Consider the following 24,442-nt stretch of genomic DNA (forward strand, 5'->3'; position numbering starts at 1 on the left):
CTTATTACTTAAGGTCCCTTAAATACTCTAATTAAGATGAAGAGCATTTAAAAGAGAGAGTATTCTGCATTTTGGGATTTCCTACTATAAGCAGGCCTTTGTTTCCTCCCTCCTGAGTAATTGGGCAGCTGTCTTTGTTGGCAGGCTGGCTCTTAAACACTTGAATTATTTTCTGGTGACTCAGTTTGTCAGCAGATGAAAGCTTTGGTGGGTGAAGAGAGGTTTGCATGCACCTGGCTGTTTAATTGTGGGGGTGCAGCAGTGGGAAATGCCTTCTCTCATGTGTGGGGTTGCAGGGTTTCTTACTTAGCACAGGTAACTAAGGTAAGATACCCATTTTTGGTTTAGAATGTGTTGATCTCTCTGCTTCTGGTTCCCTCTAAGTAAAGAGGATGCTCATCCAGACCCTCTGTTTCAAACAGTTAACGTCTTCATTTGTGCACATGGGATTTATTTCCTGACATTTGGTCTTCCCAGTTGTTTAAGTGGCAAGATGGATGACAGGGAATGGATTGAAGCTTGAGGAGGGCAGATTTAGACTGGAGATGAGGAAGAAATTGATTCCAGTGAGGGTGGTGAGACACTGGAAGATGTTGTCCAGGGAGGTGGTGGTTGCCCCCTCCCTGAAGGTGTTTGAGGCCAGGTTGGATGAGGCCTTGAGCAAGCTGTTCTAGTGTGAGGTGTCCCTGCCCATGGCAGAGGGGTTGGAACTGGCTGATCCTTGAGGTTCCTTCCAACCCTAACAATTGTATGTGCCATTCTGAATTGGGACTAGGTATCTTCAAATTCTATTCCAGCCTAAACCATTCCATAAGATGCAGCACTCAAAACACAATTAGAGGGCTGGAGCACCTCTCCTGTGAGGACAGACTGAGGGAGTTGGAGTCTGGAGAAGAGGACACTCTGAGGAAACCTTATTGGGGCCTTCAAGAGAGCTGGGGAGGGACTTTTGAGGGTGTCAGGGAGTGATAGGACTGGGGGGAATGGAACAAAACTAGAAATAGGTAGATTGAGATTGGATGTTAGGAAGAAGTTGTTCCCCATGAGGGTGGTGAGACCCTGGCACAGGTTGCCCAGGGAGGTGGTAGAAGCCTCATGCCTGGAGGTTTTTGCAGCCAGGCTGGATGTGGCTGTGAGCAAACTGCTGTAGTGTGAGGTGTCCCTGGGCATGGCAGGGGGTTTGGAACTGGCTGATCCTTGAGGTCCCTTTCAACCCTGACAATTCTGATTCTGTGCTGCATTCTGAATTATTTCTGCAGTTGAGACTTGTTTTCATGCACCCACAAAAAGCTTTGAGCACTGCCCTGGAAGATCTGGCAGGTACACAACAGGTAAAACAACAAAGTGGAGCCTTGTTAGCAGGGAGCTGCTTTTCACATGCAGATTTTGTTTCCTAAGGAAAAGGATCCCTCACTGAGCTCTTGCTGCTTTTATCAAAGGGCATGCAAGCACACCCCCTAAAGGTGTGCCAAATGTTTCATTTTGAAAACTGGGATTAAATGTTTCAGTAAGACAAGATGCAGGAGGGGGAACTTCTTGGAGAAAACTTCATTTCCATATGTGGTGTGGGTTTTTTTGCTTCCTCCTCATTTGGATTTTGAAGTAAACTTCTGGATGCATTTTCATAGATGTAAAAACTCAGGGAGTCCCCATCCCTGGAGGTGTTCAAGGTGAGGCTGAAGGCTCTGAGCAATCTGCTCTGGTTGCGGATGCCCCTGCTGACTGCAGAGGAGGTTGGGCTGGTTGACCTTTGGAGGTCCCTTCCAACCCAGACCATTCTATGATTCTCTTCATTTTTTAACAGTCTTCTCAGTGATGTCCAGTGAAAGGACAAGGGGCAATGGGTGCAAGCTGGAGTAGAGGAGGTTCCATGTGAACATGAGGAAAAACTATCCCTGTGAGGGTGCTAGAGCCCTAGAGCAGGCTGCCCAGGGGGGTTGTGGAGTCTCCTCTGGAGACACTCAAAACCCACCTGGATGTGCTCCTGTCTGAGCTGCTGTAGGTGCTCCTGCCCAAGCAGGGGAGTTGGTCTGAGTGATCTTTCAACATCCCTTCCAACCTCTAACATTCTGTGAGAAATGAATTTCTCTGTGGTTTCTTTGTCAGTCCTTCCTTAACTCTTCACCACCACAAATCACTGCTGTCCAGAGCCAGTAGACTGTTAATACTCTGGAATAACTTCAGTGAGTTTCATTTGATCTTTTTACTGTTAAATATTTTTACAGTTTTCAGATAACACTTGCAGAATATTTGGGTTTTGCTGAGTACAGCTAAGGATTGGCCAGAGCTGTTCCCACCGTGAAGAGGCGGAGTTCCTTTTGAGGCTGATAGTTTAGGAAAGGAGCTCAGGGACAAAAAGAAAAGGTAGGAGCAGTGGGAAGATGAGAGGTCAGCTAAACTTTGTTTCAACAAGAGTTGCTTTGTGTTTTGCCTTTGAGGCTGAGTGGGATAAGAGCAGAGAAGGAAAGAAAGGGACATTCACAGAACTGTATCTCACTGGAGATTCTCAGTGTTGTAGTAAGACATCCACTCCTGTATACTCTTATCTTTGCTTGATTCTTCCGTTCCCATTCCCTCCTCTGCCCTCTACTTCGAGTATATACTTCTCCTCCCTTCTTTTATGTAATCCCCTTGTAGCTTTTCTGTTTGTTGTTTCTTCTCCCTTCCCCAGTGTGGGAAAGGTATCACCACTGCTACTCTCTTTTGATTTCATTTTGGCCTTCTTTCTAGTCTTTATCTTTTCTTTTGCTTCTTGCAAGGGCTGGAAGGTCCTTTGTTCTACCCAAGACCTAGCATGCTGAAGCCTTGCTCTTTGTTCTTGAACTGTTCCTTGCAATAAATACAGCATCCAGCTGAAGCTTTGTCTGCCTTGCATCTATGTTCATCAACAAGAATTTGCTGCTGTGATTTCTTTGCCAAAGATGTGATTTGCTCTGGGGCAGTTATTGTTTCTTTCTCCTAAATTTTTGTTCAGCTTTGAATGGGCCCTCTGTGAGTAGTTGCTATAAAGATTTATTGTGTTTTAAGATACAGAGGAAGGAGAGTGTCCAGTTCTCTTGAGGCTTGCTTTCAGTTAAAACCAAGTCAACACAGCACAACTATTCAAGCAGGCCTTCTTTAAAGAGCTGTGACCATGAGGATGAGCAGAGGGCTGGAGCACCTCTCCTGGGAGGACAGGCTGAGAGAGTTGGGGATGTTCAGTCTGGAGGGGAGAAGGCTCCAAGGAGACCACCTTATGGCCTTCTAGTATCTGAAGGGGGCTACAAGAGAGTTGGGGAGGGCCTTCTCAGCGTGTTGGGTAGTGATAGGACTTGGGGGAATGGATCCAAGCTAGAGGAGGGGAGATTTAGATTGGATGTTAGGAAGAAGTTGTTTCCCTGTGAAGGTGGTGAGACCCTGGCACAGGTTGCCCAGGGAGGTGGTGGAAGCCTCATCCCTGGAGGCTTTTGCTGCCAGGCTGGCTGTGACTGTGAGCAGCCTGCTGTAGTGTGAGGTGTCCCTGGCCATGGCAGGGGGATTGGAACTGGATGAAACTTGAGGTCCCTTCTAACCCTGACAGTCATGTGAGTCTGTGACTAGTAGGGAGTAAGTTTTCCCCTCATACCACAGTTCCTCTGGTTTAAACATCTTGTTTCACTGCCATGCTGATTTTATTAGCTATGTAGTGACTGCCATGCTCTTGCAACACTGCTGCTTGGTGACTTGCTGGGGAAGACTGGAGCTGGCACTGGTAACAGTTACAGATGGCTGGAAAAGAAGCTCGTGTTCCAAGTTTAATGTAACTTGTTTCAGACTTTGCTTTCTTCACGCTGTATTTTTTTTTTTTTTTTCCTTGAGTGTCCAGCCAATCCAGGGAGGTTCTCCTCCCCCTCTACTCTGCCCTGCTGAGACCTTATCTTGAGTACTGCATTCAGGTCTGGGCTCCCCAGTTCAAGAGGAACAGGGATGTGCTGGAGAGGGTCCAGCAAAGGGCTACAGGGATGCTGAATGGACTGGAGACTGCCTGAGGAGGAGAGGCTGTGAGAGCCCTGGGGCTCTTTAGTCTGGAAAAGAGAAGACTGAGAGGGGTTTTAATAAATGTTTATAAATATCTGAGGCCTGGAGGTCAGGAGGGAGGGCACAGGCTCTGCTCACTTGCTCCCTGTGCAATGGATGTAAGCTGCAGCACAGGAGGTTCCACCTCAACACAAGGGGAACTTCTTCACTGTAAGGGTCACAGAGCACTGGAGCAGGCTGCCCAGAGAGGTTGTGGAGTCTCCTTCTCTGGAGACTTTCCAGCCCTGTCTGGCTGTGTTCCTGTGTGACCTGTGCTGGATTCTATGGTCCTGCTCTGCCAGGGGGGTTGGACTCAATCTCTTAGAGTCCCTTCCAACCCCTGACATCCTGTGATCATAAAGTCCCTGTCTGTCTCTTCACTTTGTAGCTTTGCCAATTTGAGAATTCACCCTCATGGATTGGTGTTGGTGGACCTGCAGAGCTACAATGACCACGTGAAAGGAAGAGAAGAAGTCGATAAGGTATGGCTGGTGCTCACCACGCTGCATGAGGAGTCCCAGTTCTGCAGGCTTATCCAAGTATAGCTTGGCAAAAGATTTTTGAAGTAGTTCTAAGTATTTGAGACTCTCTTGAAGTATCAAACCTGAATTCTTGCACATGAGGAGTAGTAACACTTGTAGTAGTTACATAGCTGTAGGTGTGCACCCTCTTTTGCATACTCTGGTCCAATGTTCTCTGCTGTGAAAACATAGCTGCCTTGGTTAGTGCTTAGATATCTTCCAGGTACCCAGGGCAGTGAGAACTGGTGTTTAGCACACAACCTTGTGTATTAGTGTGTGACTGTTACTTTTTTCTCTCTTGATGTGAGAGATGGGGAGCCTCAGTACTCAAACTTCTGCCCCACAGAGAAAAATAATTTCTTCCCCTGTGTGAAGGCTACAGGAATTGTTTTCCTGCCATTTAAGGTCCCTAATGCCTAATGCAGTTGGGCAAGGCTGGTGATGGTCCCAAGGGTCCCCTCCTACAGCTGTGCCCTGGATAAAATGAAATTCTCTTGGTGCAGCAGTAACTTTACTGGGGTGCTCAGGCAGTTTCGGTTGCTCTTTAGCTTTTGGCGGTCTTAGCAGTCATCTCCAGCCCAGTGAGAGGTTGAGGAGAAGCCCATGAGCCCCTAAGGGATGAGATGTGGTTCCTGGTTCCCTTTTAGTGTGCCAAGTTGGTGACAGTAGTTTTGAACTGAAGCAGGGTGGATTTAGATTGGGCATTAGGAGAATGAAGTACTGGAACAGGGTGTCCAGGGGTGTGGTTGAGGCCTTGACCCCGGAGACATGCAAGACCAGACTCAGTGTGACCCTGACAGCCTGATCTAGTTGGAGGTGTCCCTGCTTGACTGCAGGGGGTTTGGACAAGATGACCTTTGAGGGTTCCTTCCAAGCCAGTGCAATGTGTGAACTGGATATTGCAGGGAAATAGGCCACTCTATTGGCAGGAATTAAACCTTACAGGGTTCTCATCTTCCCTCTTTGGCTGTGCCTGAAAGGTCTGGTTGTGTTACCCTGCAGGACAGCAAAAGGCAGTGATGACAGCTGCTCCAGTACACTCATTCTTGCTAGTAATGGGGGTAAGGCAAGCAGCTAATTATTCATAGGCTTCTAATGTTACACTTCAAAGCCTTTCAGTGCAGATGCTGTACTTTATTGCCTTGCAAGTAGCCTAATCTAACAGAAATTTCACATGAAGTGATCACCTATAAATTCCACCTCCTGACTGCTATTTTGTTTTTTCTTTCAGCTTCTAAACAAAGTAGAAGAAAGAATGAAAGAGTTGTTCCATGGTAACATAAAAAGAGTGAAAAGGTAAGTTTGCACATCTGGTTCTGCCTGTGGCTTGTCTGTGTGGCTGCTGGAGAGAATAAGCAAATGATGCTTTGCTCTACTGCAGGGAATAGCCCTGGAGTATGACTTTATGCATGTGAAATATCCCCTATCTTGTCAAATTGTTTTTATTGAGGATCCCAGGAGGTTTTTAACATCATAGAATCATAGAAATCCTCCAGGAGCTGTGTTTTTATGACAAATTACTCTTATTTTTGTTTTCCTTTTGGTGTCATACCATCTAGGACATTTTCACCACCTAATTGAATGTCACAGTTGTAACTCAAAATCAAGAAAAAAAGAGAGAGAAAGCTAAAGAATTGTCATTCTCTTCCCTTTTTTCCTTGAGAGATCAAAAACTGCAATAAGATAATCCTGAGTTTCATGAGATTTGGGATAAGATAGGGAAATCATCTTCTTTGAACTCTATGGTTCTTAGAAGTGTGTCATTCTACAACTGAGCATAAGTCCCTTACAACATGAAATCCAGGCTTCTGAAACTGGAGCGTCTGCCTCTCTGATATTTCCATGACATTATGTCCAAATCCTAACTCTATGGGATCTAAGTTGTTCATAGCTTTTACCACAGGGCAGTCTTAGCATGTGAGTTTCTGGAAGGGACCTCAGATCATCTACTCCAACCCCTCACCTAGATTTGGCTGCTTAAGGCCTTATCCAGCCTGGCCTTGGAACATCCCCAGAGAGGAGAGGCATCCACAGCATCCCTGGGCAGCCTATTCCAGAGTCTCACCACCCTTGCACTGAAGAACTTCTTGCTAAGATCCACTCTAAACGTACTCTCCCTCAGCTTCAAACCAATTTTCACACAATAACTTAACTTCAAAGTTTAGCTCTTTCCAGAAGAGCAGTGTTTCTAAGAAAACCCCCAGTTTGTCATGATGCTACCCAGATGGCAGGCAAAAGGTGCCCAAGCTCCTGCCCTACCCCACTCCCAGTCTGGACCCCAGTACCAATATCAGTAACTTTCATTTTTCAGTATTGTTACTTTGGGCAAGGGTTATTGCTTTAGCTTGCTGCAGTGGTGGGAGAAAATGCAACCAGGAAGCAAAGAGATACTGCCCTGGAAGGAATGGGGGTGGCAGGTGGATAGGCCAGGGCATGATTCATACCCTCTGGGCCACATCCCACAGCTTGTAGACAAGGTGAGCAGGGATGATGATGGTGGCTGGTGTCAGTATCAGCCTTATGATTGCTTGGCTGGGCTGTAGTACTGAGACAGCTCCAGGACCAAGCTGAGTGTTGGGAATCAGTGAAAGACTTGGGCAAGCATAGACTCATAGAATGGTTTGGGTGAAAGGGACCTCCAAATGTCATCTAGTCCAACCTCGCTATGGTCAGCAGGGACATCCTTCACTAGATCAGGTTGCTCAGAGCCTTGTTGAGGCTGACCTTGAAGATCTTCAGGGATCAACTATCTCCCTGGGCAACCTCTTGGAGTGTTCCAGCACCCTCATGGTAAGCATGGGCAGGGCTGCATCATAGCCTAGGATGAGGGGCAGTGGTTTGAAATTGGAGAAGAGAAGGTTTAGATTGGATGTTAGGAACAAGTTCTGCACCACAAGGCTGGTAGTGATCTAGATTAATTAGTTTAGTATAGAATCAGTAAGGTTGGAAAATACCTCAGAGGTCATCAAGTCCAACCTGTCACCCAACACCTCATGACTACTAAACCATGGCACCAAGTGCCACATCCGATCTCCTCTTGAACGCCTCCAGGGACGGTGACTCCACCACCTCCCTGGGCAGCACATTCCAACAGCCAACAACTCTTTCTGAACTCCCTAGAACAGTAGCTCTGGCATGGATCTTGTCACACACCCCTCATGCTTTTTACTTCTTGTTTTAAATCTGCTTTGCATCCTTCTGTTAGCTTCACACATGCACCTCCACTGAATGCTGCTGGCAAAGTTGTTCCTGCCTGGTTTGTTCTCGACTGCTGTGTAGCTGATCACCCTGTGCTGCCCTCCTGTGGCTCTCTGAAAGCAGAGAGTATTTTTGTCATCTTCCTGGAGAATCACTGGTGAATTTAGAAGCTGCTCTGCCTTCTGCATCACCCATAGAATAGAATTAACCAGGTTGGAAGAGACCTCTGAGATCATCAAGTCCAACCTATCACCCAACACCATCTAATCAACTAAACCATGGCACCAAGCACCCCATCCAGTCTCTTCCTAAACACCTCCAGGGATGGTGACTCCACCACCTCCCTGGGCAGCACATTCCAATGGCCAATCTCTCTGGGAAGAACTTTCTCCTCACCTCCAGCCTAAACCTCCCCTGGTGTGGCTTGAGACTGTGTCCTCTTGTTGTGGTGCTGCTTGCCTGGGAGAAGAGACCGTTATCTGATGTGGATGGGGGAAATCTGAAGTCTGTGCCTGCAAGTTTTGATCATTTACTGCCCTATCAAATACAGTTTGACTTTACAGGTGAAGCACTGATTTGAACCAAGATACTTTCACATGGAATGAAAACTAGCCAACCCCCCTCCCCCCCCCCCCCCCCCCCCAAACAAGAAGACCACCACCAAAACCAAACCACAAAGACACACAAAACCAACCAACCAAAGCCCAAACAAACCAACCCCCACCAAATGCATCCTACAGGAAAAAACCAAACAAACCAAAATCCACCAAACCAACCCCAAAGCTCTCAACCAACCAAAGAAAATCCAAACAAACCCCCAAGAAAATCCTCCAACAAGAAGGTAAGACCCCAAACAACCCAACCCCACAAAACAATCTAAGCAGACCATGCAGATGCTGGAAGCACTTCTTCAAGGCATATGAGAAGTGTCAGCTGCTACCAAGGGTTATGCTTCTCTTACTGAAGGGTGACCTGACTCAGTTTGAAACATTACCGTTGTTCACTTTTCATAGAAGCTTAGGATGGTTTGGGTTGGAAGGGACTTTCAAAAGTCATCTAGTCCAAACCCCTCCTAATGTCAGCAGGGATATCAACTAAATCAGGTTACTCAGAGCTTTGTTGAGGCTGACCTTGAAAGCCTTCAGGCATGGGGCCTCAGCTACCTCCCTGGGCAACCTGTTGCAGTGTTCCAGCACTCTCATGGTGCAGAAGTCATTCCTAGCATCCAATCTAAATCCGCTCTTCTTCAGTTTCAAATCATTGCCTCTCATCTTGTCACTGCTGCCTTTGTAAACAGTCCCTCTGCAGTCTTCTTGTAGCCCCCTTCAGGTACTGAAAGGCCACTATTGGGTTTTTGTGGAGCCTTCTCTTCTCCAGTGAGCAACCCCAGCTCCCTCAGCCTGTCCTTGTAGCACAGGTGTTCCAGCTCCCCCAGTCATCTTTGTAGTCCTCCTCTGGCTCTGCTCCATTAGGTCTATGTCTTTCCTGTCTGTATTATAAAACATCTCTCAGTACAACTTCATCAGTGTGAGATCCACTGCTCTCAAAGCCAATGGCATTCTTAGAGGAGCTGAAGGTGGTTTTCTGTTTGTTTTCTGTGTCTCTACTGTATCCGTTCCTAGTCACAAGCAGTTCTTCTGCAGGGCCTGGTATGTTACTATGATTCTGTTGTGATTCTGTGAATCTACATAGTACATTAGAGGTTGGAGGGGACCTCGAGAGATCATCCAGCCCAATCCCCGTGCCAGAGCAGGAGTACCCAGGGTAGTCTGCACAGGAATGCATCCAGGTGGGTTTGGAAAGTCTCCACAGAAAGAGACTCCACAACCTCTCTGGGCAGCCTGTTCCAGGGCTCTGGCACCCTCACTGTAAAGAAGTTTCTCCTCATGTTGAGCTGAAACCTTCTGTGTTCCAGTTTGTCTCCATTGTTCTTGGCTTATTACTGTGCCCCACCCAAAAGAGCTTGTCGCCCTCCACTTGACACCCACCCCTCAGCTATTGACAGACATTGATCAGATGCCCTCTCAGCCTTCTCTTCTCCAGACTAAACAGCCCCAGGGCTCTCAGTCTCTCTTCACAGGGGAGATGCTCAAGTCCCCTAATCATCTTCCTCGCTCTCTGTTGGACTCTCTGCAGCAGGTCTCTGTCTCTCTTGAACTGGGGAGCCCCAAACTGGACACAGCATTGTGGGTGAGGTCTCAGCAGGGCAGAGCAGAGGGGGAGGACAGCTCCCTAGCCCTGTTGGCCACACTTTTCTTGCTGCCCCCCAGGATCCCAGTGGCTCTCTTGGCCACCAGGGCACACTGCTGTCCCATGCAGAACTTGCTGTCCACTAGGACTCCAAGATCTTTCTCTATGGAGCTGCATTGCAGCAGGGCAGCCCCTAACCTGGTGCATGCTGTAGAAGTTGTCCATAAGGAAAATCCGTTGATACTTAATTTGTGCTTCAGCAAGCTAGATTGAACATGCATGGATAATGGGTTTCTTATCTTTTGAGTGTTAAGTCTTGCAAGTTGTTCTATATCACTCTTATTGGTGCTGTGTATTGATTCCAGTGAATCCCCAGGATGCCTAGGAGGGATTAAAAGAAATAAACCTGAATGCTTTTGTTATCTTTTCCTGTCTTTCTAGGCTGCCAGCCATTTTGAGAGGAGGTGTGATAGACAGGTACTGGCCCACAGCTGACGGGCGCCTCGTGGAGTACGACATAGATGAAGTTGTTTATGATGAGGATTCACCTTTCCAGAACATCAAAATCCTGCATTCAAAACAGTTTGGGAATATTCTTATCCTCAGTGGGGATGTTAGTAAGTATGATCTCGTTTTAGAGTCATAGAATCAATAAGGTTGGAAAAGACCTCAAGGATCATCAAGTCCAACCTCTCAGCCAAGACCTCATGACTACTAAACCATGGCACCAAGTGCCACGTCCAGTCCCCTCTTGAACACCTCCAGGGGTGGTGCCTCCACCACCTCCCTGGGCAGCACATCCCAATGGCTAACAACTCTCTCTGTGAAGAACTTTCTGCTCACCTCCAGCCTAAATCTCCCCTGGCACAGCTTGAGACTATGTCCTCTTGTTTCAGTTGCCTGGGAGAAGAGACCAACCCCCTCCTGGCTACAACCTCCCCTCAGGTAGTTGTAGAGAGCAATAAGGTCTCCCTTGAGCCTCCTCTTCTCCAGGCTAAACACCCTCAGCCTCCCCTCATAGGGCTGTGCTTGAGGCTTTTCCCCAGCCTTGTTGCCCTTCTCTGGACATATTCAAGTGTCTCAATGTCCTTAAATTGAGGGGCCCAGAACTGGATACAGGGCTCAAGGTGTGGTAGGAAGTGTTGGTTGGCTTTCTTTCTGTGGTAGAACCCCTATGCTGAGGGTTGTGGTTGTGATGTTGGAAGCTACATACATGTAAGCTGTTCTTGTATGTAAAGTATTTTAATCAGAAAGGGTGACCAATGGGTTATTGAAAGTAAAAGAGATTTATTAGTTTTCTAAGGTCATCTTTGCTGTGCAAGCTGACACAGGAGAATAGAAATCAAAGTGTAACTAGCAGAGCTACTCTTTCATGTGAGCATTTACATAGAATCACAGAATTGTTATGGTTGGAAGGGACCTCAAGGATCATCCAGTTCCAACCCCCCTGCCATGGCCAGGGACACCTCACACTGCATCAGGTTGCTCACAGCCACATCCAGCCTGGCCTTAAAAAGCTCCAGGGGTGAGAATTCCACCATCTCCTTGGGCTACCTGTGCCAGTGTCTCACCACCCTTCTGGGGAAGAATTTCTTCCTAACATCCAGTTTTAATCATTTCGATTTTTTTTTGACATTCCCCCTAGTCCTGTCATTGCCTGACACCCTAAAAAGTCCCTCCCCAGCTTTCTTGAAGGTTCCAGCTTCCTGAAGGTTTGTGTTTAATAATAGAACAAGCTACTCTATCACTCTTCAAAATGAAATGATGTTCTAAAAAAGAATCACAGATTGTTAGGGGTTGGAAGGATCTCTGGCGTTCAAGTCCAAGCCCTCTGCCAGAGCAGGATCACCTAGGGCAGGTCACACAGGAATGCATCCAGGCAGGTTGTGAAAGTCTCCAGAGAAGGAGACTCCACAACCTCTCTGGAGAGCCTGTTCCAGGCCTCTGGCACCCTCACAAAGGAGAAGTTTCTCCTCAAGTTGAGGTGCAGCCTCTTGTCTTCGAACTTGTCCTTGGTTTTCCTTGTCCTATCAGGAACAGAAACTGGTGTGTGGGGGATAACTCTGCTGCTGCCCCTCCTTGGATTCTCTTAAGGGCATTACCTGCTTGGTGAGATACAGGGCAGCTGTGTCTTACACTGTGTAGCTGCTTGGCTGGTGGGCATCTTCTGACTCAAACTGCTCGGCTGAACTCTGACTTAATCAGAAGAGTGACCCAACCTTTATAGGATGGTCTTTGTGTGGTACTCTGTTCCTGCTGGTCTTTTTCTTGTTGAAAGTGAACTTAGGAGAGGATGGCGTGCTGCTTTTTCAGTGGAATCCCTGGAGGTGTTCAAGAGGGGATTGGATATAGCCCTTGGTGCCATGGTTTAGTAGTCATGAGGTGTTGGGTGACAGGTTGGACTTGATGATCTTTTCAGGTCTTTTCAACCTTTATTGATTCTATGAAATGTGGGTCAAGGAATACACTTTGTAACATCTCCCAGTGCTTAAGTTCAAAAGTACTGACTGTGGTAAGTGAGGGATGTTGCTCTTTATGGCTTGAATTCCTAATCTCAGTCTAATGGCAGAGTAATTGAGGCATTTGACTGTGGCTTCCTGAAATCTCTAGAAATATCTCATAGTCCCTCTAGTTGCAGAAAGCTTCAGTGTAAGTGGCAGCTGAAAATTGTTACTGAATTTGTTAGCAAGGTACTTTCTAATTCAGTTAGGATTGTATTTGAAAATCCCCAAATGAGGTATTCTATGCTCCTAGCCAGAAATTTTCATCAGAGCTTCATCTGAAGATGAGATTTTGAGTGTTGTCACAATTAGCTTCATATAAAGGGAAGTATGCTATTACTTACTTGGCTTCTGGGGGATTTTTAAAGTACTGCTTTGTGTCATTTTGTAACTATCCACTGAAGCAGATTGCCAGGCAGGTGTTAGGAGGTCACAGAAAACATCCAGTTGGAAGAGATCACCAAGCTCATCCAGTCCAACCCTTGACCCAGCACTGAAGGGTCAACACTAAACCATGTCCCTAAGTGCCAGCTCCACACACTGCTTGAACACCCCCAGGGATGGTGACTCCAGCACTGCCCTGGGCAGAACATTACAATGTTTGACAAATCTTTCACTGAGGAAATATTTCCTAACATCCATCCTGCTGCAGCTTGAACCATTTCCTCTGGTCCTGTCACTTGTCACCGAGGAGCAGAGCTGCTCCCCCCTTCTTCCAACCTCCCTTCAGGTGGTTGCAGAGAGAAATCCCCTGAGCCTCCTCTTCTTCAGGCTAAACAACACATTCAAGTGTCTCAATGTCCTTCTTAAACTGGGGGGCCCAGAACTGGACACAGAACTCAAGGTGCAGCCTAACCAATGCAGAGTACAGGGGCACAATGACCTCCCTGCTCCCGCTGGCCACACTATTCCTAATGCAGGCCAGGATGCCATTGGCCTTCTTGGCCACCTGGGCACACTGCTGGCTCATGTTTAGGTGGCTGTCGATCAGCACCCCCAGGTCCCTCTCTGTTTGGGAGCTCTCCAGCCACTCTGACCCCAGCCTGTAGCTCTGCATGGGGTTGCTGTGGCCAAAGTGCAGCACCTGGCACTTGGACTTGTTGAATGCCATCCCATTGGACCCTGTCCAGTCAGTCGAGGTCCCTCTGCAGAACCCTTCTACCCTCTAACTGACCAACATCTGCTCCCAAGTATGGACATCCTGTCCTGGGTACTAACAGTTCTGGTGCTCTTGGCATGCAGTACTTGCTAATGCTGAGGTAACCATTGCTGGGTTTGCATTGAGAACTAAGAAACCCTTTGTGGGATTCTGAGGAGGCTCTGATCCTCATAGCTTTGGTAACTGCCCAGCTTCCTGTTAGCTAGCCTGTCTCTGAGAGCTAGGCTGTTTCTGCAGATGCTCTTGCTTGGGTCTGTATTTTATCAGCTTTTGGATTACTATCAAGTTAATACCAGTTAAGAACTGAATTGCAATGTTTCTGTCCAACTCTTCCTTCCTTTCAGATCTGGCAGAGAGTGACCTGGCATACACTCAAGCCATAATGGGCAGTGGGAAGGAAGACTACTCTGGGAAAGAAGTGCTCATCCTCGGAGGTGGTGATGGAGGTATACTGTATGAGATAGTCAAACTGAAGCCAAAGATGGTTACTATGGTAGAGATATCCTTTGACAAATGACTGACTTTTCCTTTCAGCTTTTTTTCATCTTGTGTTTTCTGCTAGTGCCTTTGCCTTGAGCACAAGGAACTGTCACATTCTCATTTGTGGGGGAATATGAGGGCTAAAATGACATTTTTATGTCAGCCAAGAGAGACCCGGTGACTATCTATTGGCACATCATCATGTAGCATACACTTTCAAGTTCCTAGTCCATACTAGAGCTCTGGAGTAGCAACAAAGGAACACTTCTGTCATAAGACTGTCTCCACTGCTAATACAAGACAGGTCCATCAAGTCTGCAGTTTAAGTTCTACTTTCTTGGGTAGTTTTCATTTTCTGAAGAAAAGCATAAAACCCAAAAGATGTAGTCTTGAAGTCAAGACTTAGTGGATTGTGTTACAGAATACAGAATTAACCAGGCTGGAAAAGATCTTTGAGATCATGGAGCCTAACCTATCACCCAACACCATCTAATCAACTAAACCATGTGCCTCATACAATCTCTTTTTAAACACTTCCAGTGATGGTGTTGGTGAGAAAATGACAGGATGTCAGGGGTTGGAAAAGACTTTTGGAGATGATCAAGTCCAACCCCCCTGCCAGAGCAGGACCATGGAATCCAGCACAGGCCACACAGAAACACATCCAGACAGGACTGGAAAGTCTCCAGAGAAGGAGACTCCACAACCTCTCTGGGCAGCCTGTTCCAGTGCTCTGTGACCTTCACAGTGAAGAAGTTCCTCCTCATGTCGAGGTGGAACCTCCTGTACTGGAGTTCCTATCCATTGTCCCTTGTCCTGTCACAGGGCACAAGAATGACCAACTCTTGTTCTGTTTTAAAAATACTGATTAACAGATCAAGTTTCTAAACTACTTGAACTACAGAATGTTGAAATGTAAAGCAGTCAGCCATCTGAAGTGCTGGTCATATGAGGGTTTAGATTCCCCTTGCTACTAGAAATAGAATCATAGAATGGCTTAGGTTGGAAGGGGCCTCAGATCATCTACTCCAACCCCACCTCCATGGGCAATAGTCTTTGACATGCAGGTTAGTGTCTTAATTTAGCTTTATGGGATTTTTTGGATACATCATGCTAGTGTTCACATTTCACAATAATGGGAGCCTCAGGTACCAGAAGCACTGACTGAAAGCAAAAATAAGCACTTTTTAATTCTCTAGCAATCCAGAAGTGAGTACATACTGCAACAGCCAACCTTCCCTATACTGAGGTACACATAGAACTGTTAGGGTTGGAAGGGACTTCAAGGATCATCCAGTTCCAACCCCCCTGCCATGGCCAGGGACACCTCACACCACAGCAGGTTGCTCACAGCCACATCCAGCCTGGCTGCAAAGACCTCCAAGGATGAGGCTTCCACCACCTCCCCGGGCAACCTGTGCCAGTGTCTCACCACCCTCCTGGGGAACAACTTCTTCCTCACATCCAATCTGAATCTACCCATTTCTAGTTTTGTTCCATTCTCCCCAGTCCTATCACTCCCTGACACCCTCAAAGGTCCCTCCCCAGCTTTCTTGTAGGTCTACTTCAGATACTGGAAGGCCACAATAAGGTCACCTCAGAGCCTTCTCTTCTCCAGCCCAAACAACCCCAACTCCCTCAGTCTGTCCTCAGAGGATCTCCAGCTCTCTGCTCATCCTTGTGGCTCTTCTGTGGACACCTTTCAACCTCTCACCGTTCCTTTGTGAACGTCACCTCGATGAGAACTTCTGAGGAAGCAGAATTGTTCTTTTTGAAGGAATAGAGGTTTTTTTTTTCCCTTTCTGAAGAAGAAACAGAAGGTGTTAGCTGGGTGTGCTTTCCTGGCCTGTAGAATGCCTTAACCAGCTTCCAACATCGACCAGATGGTGATCGACGGGTGTAAAAAATACATGCGGAAAACCTGTGGAGATGTCTTGGACAATCTGAAAGGAGAATGCTATCAGGTAAGGGATTTCTTTTCTCTTACATGAAAAGCAGCATTTGAAATGTTATACCTAGCCTGGAAGAATGCCATGGCCAAGTTTCTGGCAAGTCTTCTGATTTTTTTTTTTCTTCAGTTTGGAAAAGATGTTGGAGTTTTTTATCTTAATGAGGCTTCTGTATTTGATTAGCTGGCAGTGGGATTTGTTTTGGGAGAGTAAATTAGTGGCAAAATGCTTTTAACTATCCCTTTTCAAACCCCTTTTTATGTTCCTTAAAAGCTTTGTCTGGCTAGTTTGACTGTTTCTTAGGACAAATATTCAAAGCTCCCAAAGCTGAAGTACCAGCTATGCCTGTATTGAAGTCCAAAGCTGGACAATGAATTGTAAAAGAAGGGCACCAGCATAGAATCAGCCAGGTTGGAAAAGACCTCAGAGATCATCAAGTCCAACCTATTACCTAACACCTCTTGACAACTAAATTATGCCTTCAAGTGCCCCATCCAAGCCTTTCTTGAACACCTCCAGGGACTCCACCACCTCCCTGGGCAGAACTCTTTCTGGGAAGAACTTTCTCCTCGCCTCCAGCTTAACCCTCCCCTGGCACAGCTTGAGACTGTGTTCTCCTGTTCTGGTGCTGGTTGCCTGGGAGAAGAGACCAACCCCCACCTGGCTACAACCTCCCTTCAGGTAGTTGTAGACAGCAAGGTGGTCTCCCCTGAGCCTTCTCTTCTACAGGCTAAGCAACCCCAGCTCCCTCAGCCTCTCCTCACAGGGCTGTGCTCCAGACCTCTCACTAGCCTTGTTGCCCTTCTCTGGACACATTCAAGTGCCTTAATGTCCTTCATAAACTGAGGAGCCCAGAACTGGACACAGGGCTCAAGGTGAGAGGGGCTAATCTTGGTCCTGATAAATTACTCTGGTCATTGACTTTTCCCTGTTCCATGCAGGTCACTATAATTGTTCTTGGGGTTTTTTTACCCCTCCCTGCCATTTTTAAACTCTTAGGCTTCACTTCTTAATCAAAAAACTCCACCCAAAATAACAAACCTCCAGAAGCTTAGATGCATCACAGAATGTCAGGGGTTGGAAGGGACCCAAAGAGATTATCAGGTCCAACCCCTCTGCCAGAGCAGGACCATACAATCTAGCTCAGGTCACAGAGGAACACATCCAGACAGGTCTTGAAAGTCTCTAGAGAAGGAGACTCCACAACCTCTCTGGGCAGCCTGCTCCAGGGCTCTGGCACCCTCACAGGGAAAAAGTTTTTCCTTCTGTTCACATGGCACCTCCTCTGCTCCAGCTTGCACCCAGTGCCCCTTGTCCTGTCATTGGACATCCCTGAGGAGGGCCTGGCTCCTTCCTTTACATCTTTATCAACATGAATGAGGTCACTTCTCAGTCTCACAGTAAAGTTGTTCCCCGTTGCATTGATGTGGAACCTCCTGTGCTGCAGCTTACATCTATTGATCCTTGTCCTATCACAGGGAGCAAGTGAGCAGAGCCTGTCCCCTTCCTCCTGACCCCTAGCCCTCAGATATTTATAAACATTTATTAAATCCCTTCTAAGTCTTCTCCTTTCCAGACCAAAAAGCCTCAGGTCCCTCAGCCTCTCCTCACCAGGCAGTTTCCAGTCCCCTAAACACCCTTGTAACCATCACAGCACTCGGGCAATGACAGAAGGCCATGTGAGGTGGTAGATCAATGGTTGGACTTGGTAATCTTGGAGGGTTTTTTCTCAGCCAAAATCACTCTTATGATTCAGAGTCAGTTTTAGAGCATTTTGAGGACTAGCTCAAGAATTTCATTCTTACAGGTTCTCATTGAAGACTGTATTCCTGTACTGAAGAGGTATGCCAAAGAAGGGAGGATGTTTGATTATGTCATCAATGATCTGACAGCTGTTCCAATCTCCACGTCTCCAGAAGAAGGTTAATCTCTTACGTGTTTTTTCCTCAATAGGAGTTTATTTGGGATGATTCTGCCTCCTCTGATGCATGATAGTTAGCAGTTTGCAACAAAAGGAGATTGGACGTGGCACTCAGTGCCATGGTCTAGTCATGAGGTCTGTGGAGCCAGGTTGGACTCAATGATCCTCAAGATCTCTTCCAACCTTGGTGATACTGTGATCCAATTCCCTCTTGAACACCTCCAGGGATGGTGACTCCACCACCTCCCTGGGCAGCACATTCCAATGACGAATGACTCTCTCGGTGAAGAACTTTCTCCTCACACCTTGAGCCTAAACTTGCCCTGGCACAGCTTGAGACTGTGTCCTCTTGTTCTGGTGCTGGTTGCTTGAGAGAAGAGACCAACCCCTACCTGGCTACAACCTCCTTCAGGGAGTTGTAGAGGGCAATGAGGTCTCCCCTGAGCCTCCTGTTCTCCAGGCTAAGCAACCCCAGCTCCCTCAGCCTCTCCTCACAGGGCTGTGCTCAAGGCCTCTCCCCAGCCTTGTTGCCCTTCTCTGGACACGTTCAAGTGTCTCAATGTCCTTCTTAAACTGAGGAGCCCAGAACTGGACACAGGACTCAAGGTGTGGCCTAACCACTGCAGAGAACAGGGGCACAATGACTTCCCTGCTCCTCCTGGCCACACTATTCCTAATGCAGGCCATCCCGTTGGACTCTGCCCATCTGTCCAGTCAGTCGAGGTCCCTCTGCAGAGCCCTTCTGCCCTCTGACAGATGTAGTTGAGAAAGTATTTGGAGCTCATACTGCAGTAAAATTTTATCCACTCTAACTTCTTGGGAATTAGAGAGAGGAAAATTTTAGTGGGGGAAAGAAAACAAGAGAGATTTCTGTTATTGCCACTGGGTATGGGTTGTGTGGGGTTCTATTTTTTTTCTTGTTGGCTTTTCTTTTACCTTTAAAAGGTATAGGATAGGTCCCCTCTAAGTAGTAGGTGTGTTGAATACATACTAGGGACCGAGGCAGTCATGTGCTGTTCTGGTTTGAAATGAAAGCTTTCTCCCTGCAGATTCTACATGGGAATTTCTGCGCTTGATTCTTGACCTCTCAATGAAAGTCCTGAAGCAGGATGGAAAATACTTCACACAGGTATGGTGTTTGGCTTAAAAAATAAGAGTCAAGTGTTGTATATGTACTGCAATTAGCATTTTTCAGGTTAAAAAGAATCATAGAATCAGCCAGGCTGGAAAAGACCTCAGAGATCATCAAGTCCAACCTATTATCTGACACCTAACACCTCCTGACAACTAAACCATGGCTCCAAGTGCCACATCCAAGCCTTTCTTGAACACCTCCAGGGATGGTGACTCCACCACCTCCCTGGGCAGCACATTCCAATGGCCAATTACTCTTTCTGGGAAGAACTTTCTCCTCACCTCCAGCCTAAACTCCCCCCTGCACAGCTTGAGACTGTGTCCTCTTGTTCTGGTGCTGGTTGCCTGGGAGAAGAGACCAACCCCCACCTGGCTGCAATAAGGTCTCCTGTGAGCCTCCTTCTCCAGGCTAAACACCTCCAGCTCCCTCAGTTGCTCCTTACAAGGGTGTGCTCCAGACCCCTTCCCAGCCTTCTTGCCCTTCTCTGGACATGTTCAAGTATCTCAGTGTCCCTCTTAAACCGAGGAGCAATGAAGGAGACTAACTCTAAAGCAGCTGAGAAAAATCAACTAGCAGGCTGATTCTTTGCTTTCAACAACTGGTTAGGGTTTTCTGTGTTGCAAACTGACCTCTTTCTTGTTGTTTTAGTGCCATTCATAGTCTTTGACTTAAAAAGCATGGTTTCAAGCGTCAGCTAGACATGCTTCAGAATGTTTTTAGCTGCAAGCTGTTTTTAGCTGAACAAGCAGAACAGATGTGATGTATAAGCAGATGTGTGGTTTTTCAGAATCACAGAATGTTAGGGGTTGGAAGGGACCTTGACCAGAGCACCAGAACAAGAGCACCTATAGGAGGTCACACAGAAATGCATCCAGGTGGCTTTGGCATGTCTCCTGAGAAGGAGACTCCCCACCCTCTCTGAGCAGCCTGCTCCAGGGCTCTGGCACCCTCACAGGGAAAGGTTTTTTTTCATGATGTTCACATGGAACCTCCTCTGCTCCAGCTTGCACCCACTGAGCAGAGCCTGGCTCCATCCTCCTGACACTGCTCTTTGCATCTTTATCAACTTGAATGAGGTCACCCCTCAGGCTCCTCTGCTCCAAGCTAAAGAGGCCCAGTTCCCTCAGCCTCTCTTCAGCAGGGAGATGTTCCATGCCCTCATGTCATTGTGACTCTGTGAAGGACTCCAGCAAGCAGTTCCCTGAGGCTCTGCTTGAGGTGAGGGGCCCAGAACCGGACACAATATTCCAGGTGCAGCCTCACCAAGGCAGAGTAGAGGGGGAGGAGAACCTTTCTCAACCAGCTAATCACACCCTTTCTAATCCACCCCAGGATATCATTGCCTCATGTTCATGCTTATCACCTCTTCACTGAGCTCTGTTGGAGTTTTCAGAACATTAGGGTTAAAATGGACGTCCAGAGATCATTGAGCCCCACCCCTCCTGGAAAATGTTCCCCTCGATTCAGAAACTGTCAGCAGGCAGTCTGGAGCTGTCTAACTCAAATAATTTACCTGAGATCCTACAGAGAATTATGTTTTGACAGACTGCCTTTATCAAACCTTGACGATCGCCTCATGGTAATGCTCTGAGCAGTCTCAAAGTGCTGCTGCAGGATCTCCTTTGACCGCCAGGTGGCGCCCGCTAGCCACCATTGCCTAGCGGTTGCTTAGCCCGGAGAGAGATTCTGCTTGTCAGAGGTTTTGCAGAGTCTTTATTTATATTCCTAGGGGATGCATGAACGTAATTGGCCAATTTTAGGATGAAGGAGGGGATCTTCTGTTTGTTTCAGCTCTGGGAAGATAGAAAGGGTGGTTTATGGATCTCTCTCTCTGCTGTTTTAAGTCAGTGCTTATTGACAGGGGCATGGAATGCTTCCATACTTGCTCTGTGCAATCCCAAATGGTCATCACAGAACAGAAACTGACTTGTATGGGTAGCAGTCTTGCTTTTCATGTCCTTGGTTTTTCAGCTGCCTCTTCCATACTGAGAGGCTTTCAGCCTACAAAGGGAGCTGTGCAGGTCAAGGGCTCTATAGCTCAACTTGCAGCCCTCTCCAAGTTTAACACTTGAGACTTGTTTGAAAAGGGAGACCTCATTCCTGTCTACAACTACCTGAAAGGACCTTGTGGAGAGGCTGGTGCTGGTCTCTTCTCACAGCTAATTAGTGACAGAACAAGAGGGAATGGCCTCAAGCTGTGACTGAGTAGGTTTAGACTGGACATTAGGAAAACACTTTTCCCAGCAAGAGTGGTCAGGCATCGGCAGAGGCTGCCCAGGCAGGTAGTGGAGTACCCAAGCCTGGATGTGTTTAAAGGTGGTTTGGAAGTGGTGCTTGGGGCTCTGGTTTAGGGGTGACCCTTGCAGAGTAGGGTTAATGGTTGGACTTGGTGATCCTGAGGCTCTTTTCCAACCTGTGATTCTGTAAAAACTTACTGTTGAATATAACTCCACTACTCTGATGCTTAAGGATCGTATGGCTTCCTGTATTTGTGTTCTTCCTCTTTCTGAAGCTGCTGCTTGGAAGTGTTTAGTGATGCAATGTGGGTCTGCGTCTGAGAGGTGCTTGGAGTTGCTTTCTGCAAGGCAAACACCTACTTATTAGGTTCCTAGCTATCACAGGGAGAGATGTGAGTGTGAATGATGATAGCCATCAGGTCAAGGAGGTGATTCTCCCCCTCTACTCCTCTCTGGTGAGACCCCACATGGAGTACTGCATCCATTTCTGGAGCCCCTATTACAGGAAAGATCTGGAGGTGCTGGAAGGTGTCTAGAGAAGGGCCACGAGCATGAGCAGAGGGCTGGAGCTGCTCTGCTATGAGGACAGACTGAGGGAGTTGGGGCTGTTCGGTCTGGAGAAGGCTCCAAGGAGACCTAATTGTGGCCTTCCAGTATCTTAAGGGGCCCTACAAGAAAGCTGGGGAGGGACTTTTGAGGGTGTCAGGGACTGGGGGGAATGGAAGAGAACTAGAAATGGGTAGATTCAGCTTGGATGTTAGGAAGAAGTTGTTCCCCACAAGGGTGGTGAGACACTGGCACAGGTTGCCCAGGGATGTGGTGGAAGCTTCATCCCTGGAGCTTTTTAAGGCCAGGTTGGATGTGGCTCTGAGCAGTCTTACCCCTTCCAACCCTAAAAATTCTATGATGCTAGGATTCTATGCTGTAAGAACTTGACACATCCCACACTGTGGCTTTATCACTATTGGACTTTCCCAGTGACTAGTTCCTGAAGAGGTTAAGTGGTTTTTATGCTCTTGGACCTTCTAAAGGCCAGTATGATTTTTAGATTGCCCAAGGGATTTTTATTTTGCCCTTTTGTATCACAATTTGTTCAACTTCAGTGTACTTGCAGATACTAATGTGATGTGGGGTGGCTTTATTTTCTGACCATCACCAACTTGGACCTTCCCAACAGCATGTAAGGCTTGTCCCAACAGCTGTGAGACCATACTCTGTAAGATGTGGAGGCTACTGGTTGTGAGGTTGTCCCTTTGTGTCTGGGAATTACTTGAAGCTGAGAAAAGTGTTTGGCTTTTTGGTTGTCCATTGTTTTTGTTTTCTGTTGAGGTTGAGCAGGCTGTCACTGTCATCCTGTTTATGAAGTGGAACCTTTAAAAATACCTCTCACCAGGAATTTGCTTCTTCATAGTCTGGGTCATTTCAGCCCAGGCATGGCAGAAGCTGTCTTGGACCACTCACAGGTTTGGGTTCTGGCAAACAGCACTAACCACTGGGGCAAGAGCTCAGATGTTTCCCACAGGCACAGGCAGCCCTTCAGCAAGCTTCCACTTCCTGGCTGCTCTCTAATACAGAGGGGCCCTGCCCTCTAAATGTCCAGACCACTGGGATGTTGCTCCATAGTTACACTCCTTTTTTTGGCCACTGTGTGGGTTTTCTAATTAGCACTTCCAAAGAGGGGAGCAGGTTTCTTCCTTCAGTGTTGAAAGGAGGCTGGAAGAACGGATGCAGAACAGCCTCTGTGTGAGCCTGTGTGATTTCTTGGCAGTTTAGGAGACTTGAAAGGACAGACATTTCATTTCCTCATCTTACCAAGAGTTCAGTTTTAGTTTAATGAGTAATTTGGCCACTGGATATACTTTCAGTGAGATTGGCCTCCATTATGTCCTTAAAAGCCATCCCTATCACCCAAAAATCGTAGAATTGATAGGGCTGGAAGGGACCTCAAGGATCAGCCAGTTCCAACCCCCCTGCCATGGCCAGGGACACCTCACACTACAGCAGGTTGCTCACAGCTACATCCAGCCTGGCTGCAAAAGCCTCCAGGGATGAGGCTTCCACCACCTCCCTGGGCAACCTGTGCCAGTGTCTCACCACCCTCCTGGGGAACAACTTCTTCCTCACATCCAATCTGAATCTACCCATTTCTAGTTTTGTTCCTTTCCCCCCAGTCCTATCACTCCTTGACACTCTACAAAGTCCCTCCCTAGCTTCCTTGTAGCCCCCTTCAGATACTGGAAGGCCACCATTAGGTCTCCTCAGAGCCTTCTCTTCTCCAGACTGAACAGCCCCAACTCTCAGTCTGTCTCTGTAGCAGAGCAGCTCCAGCCCTCTGCTCATCCTCATGGCCCTTCTCTGGACGCCTTCCAGCAGCTCAACATCTTTCTTGAATCAAGGAGCCCAGAACTGGACACAGGACTCAAGGTGTGGCCTAACCAGTGCTGAGTACAGGGCAGAATGAGCAGGGAGGTTTCATCCTATGAAACTTCCTCTGTGACAGTGGTGTGCTCCAGAAATTACCTAGCAGTGTTTTCTATTTCTGTCTTAAATTGCACACAGGTTGGTTTTTAGTTTGCTTTTGCATTCCATCTGCTGTCAAAACAAAATGATATGTTTGGTAAAGGGTGGCTGCTAGTGTCCCCTGGATAATAGCAGGTTACTAAACAAGTGCTACAGTAGTCTGTTCATTGTTGGCCTTTGTGCTGTTGGGGCTCAATTTGGGTTCATCTCTTCCCTTTTTTTACAAGTCCCTCCTGTTTTATGCTGCCCCAATCCAAATGTGATTGGGACATATAAGTCTGCAGAAGAGGAGACTGAGGGGGCATTTAATCAATGTTTATAAATATCTGAGGCCTGGGGGTCAAGAGGGAGGGGACAGGCTCTGCTCAGTTGTGCCCTGTGATAGGACAATTGTTGATAAATAGCATTTATAAAATTGATGTAAACTACAGCAAAAAGGGACCTGGGGGTTCTAATGGACAAGCAGCTGAAGAGGAGCCAGCAGTGTGCCCAGGGGGCCAAGAAAGCCCATGGCATCCTGGCTGGGATCAGCAATGGTGTGAGCAGAAGGAGCAGGGAGGGGATTGTCCCCTGGTACTCAGCTCTGGTGAGGCCAC

At 47.3% G+C, this 24,442-nt stretch overlaps 1 protein-coding gene across 1 annotated transcript in view; it reads left to right on the top strand.

Annotated features, from left to right (window-relative positions):
* Positions 1–24,442, top strand: part of SMS (spermine synthase) — a 52,482-nt gene that overhangs the window by 22,789 nt on the left and 5,251 nt on the right. Inside the window, exons 3-9 of the mRNA XM_054166005.1 lie at positions 4,424–4,517; positions 5,788–5,852; positions 10,386–10,561; positions 13,949–14,103; positions 15,959–16,048; positions 17,841–17,955; positions 19,004–19,083. Of these exons, the coding sequence (XP_054021980.1) occupies positions 4,424–4,517; positions 5,788–5,852; positions 10,386–10,561; positions 13,949–14,103; positions 15,959–16,048; positions 17,841–17,955; positions 19,004–19,083 (775 nt within the window). The remainder of the gene's footprint in view (positions 1–4,423; positions 4,518–5,787; positions 5,853–10,385; positions 10,562–13,948; positions 14,104–15,958; positions 16,049–17,840; positions 17,956–19,003; positions 19,084–24,442) is intronic.

The sequence above is a fragment of the Dryobates pubescens genome, chromosome 12, assembly GCF_014839835.1.
Source record: "Dryobates pubescens isolate bDryPub1 chromosome 12, bDryPub1.pri, whole genome shotgun sequence".
Taxonomy (NCBI): domain Eukaryota; kingdom Metazoa; phylum Chordata; class Aves; order Piciformes; family Picidae; genus Dryobates; species Dryobates pubescens.